Source organism: Penaeus monodon, chromosome 19 (genome assembly GCF_015228065.2).
Source record: "Penaeus monodon isolate SGIC_2016 chromosome 19, NSTDA_Pmon_1, whole genome shotgun sequence".
Lineage (NCBI taxonomy): Eukaryota > Metazoa > Arthropoda > Malacostraca > Decapoda > Penaeidae > Penaeus > Penaeus monodon.
In genome coordinates this window covers 48866518-48867148 of record NC_051404.1, presented here as the reverse complement: position 1 = coordinate 48867148, position 631 = coordinate 48866518, and the positions used below count along the sequence as shown (strand labels likewise).

Here is a 631-nt window from a genome sequence, read left to right as displayed (position 1 = left end):
TGTAGCACAATGATTTGTATTGAGTTTGGTCTGTTGAGAGAGAATGTATGAGCATTCCTGTTTTTTTTTCCTATGAGTAGAAGCGTTTTTTATTTCTTATCATCTTTAGCCCTTTTCTTATTTTGTTTAGTTTTCTACCTTTGAATAAACACAGGAGAATATTTTATCATCCACTATTTTTCCTTTTTTGATAAGCATTGACTATACAGATTAATGATTGTTTATTACTTTTTAACAGTTGAAGATGACTGCTTTACATTGGGCCTGTGATAGAGGACACACCTCAATTGTTGGCTTACTTCTGAAACATCATGCCAAAACTGATGTGGTAAACAAGTAAGTTTTTCTTATCATGTCCAGTAATGTTTAAAATCAGAGAAAAAAGAGAATATATAATTAGGAATTCACATTGTAATCATAAATTCATACTGTTCCAGTGGAACCAGGTGAAAACAAGAACATATCTTATTGCAAGTGGTGCAGTAAACGATTTTGCTGTTAGCCCAAGTTTCTGTTTGATCAGAACTTACAGCAGACATCAAATACTGAAAGTTATTTGTTGTTTCATGGTCCTTTTTATTTTATTTATTTATTTTTGTTCCTGTTTAAGAAGTATTATGATTTTGTGCAG

At 31.1% G+C, this 631-nt stretch overlaps 1 protein-coding gene across 1 annotated transcript in view; it reads left to right on the top strand.

The window, feature by feature from the left end:
- Nucleotides 1-631, top strand: part of LOC119585297 (ankyrin repeat domain-containing protein 17-like) — a 28504-nt gene that overhangs the window by 17521 nt on the left and 10352 nt on the right. Inside the window, exon 6 of the mRNA XM_037933969.1 lies at nucleotides 239-336. Coding sequence (XP_037789897.1) covers nucleotides 239-336 — 98 coding nt within the window. The remainder of the gene's footprint in view (nucleotides 1-238; nucleotides 337-631) is intronic.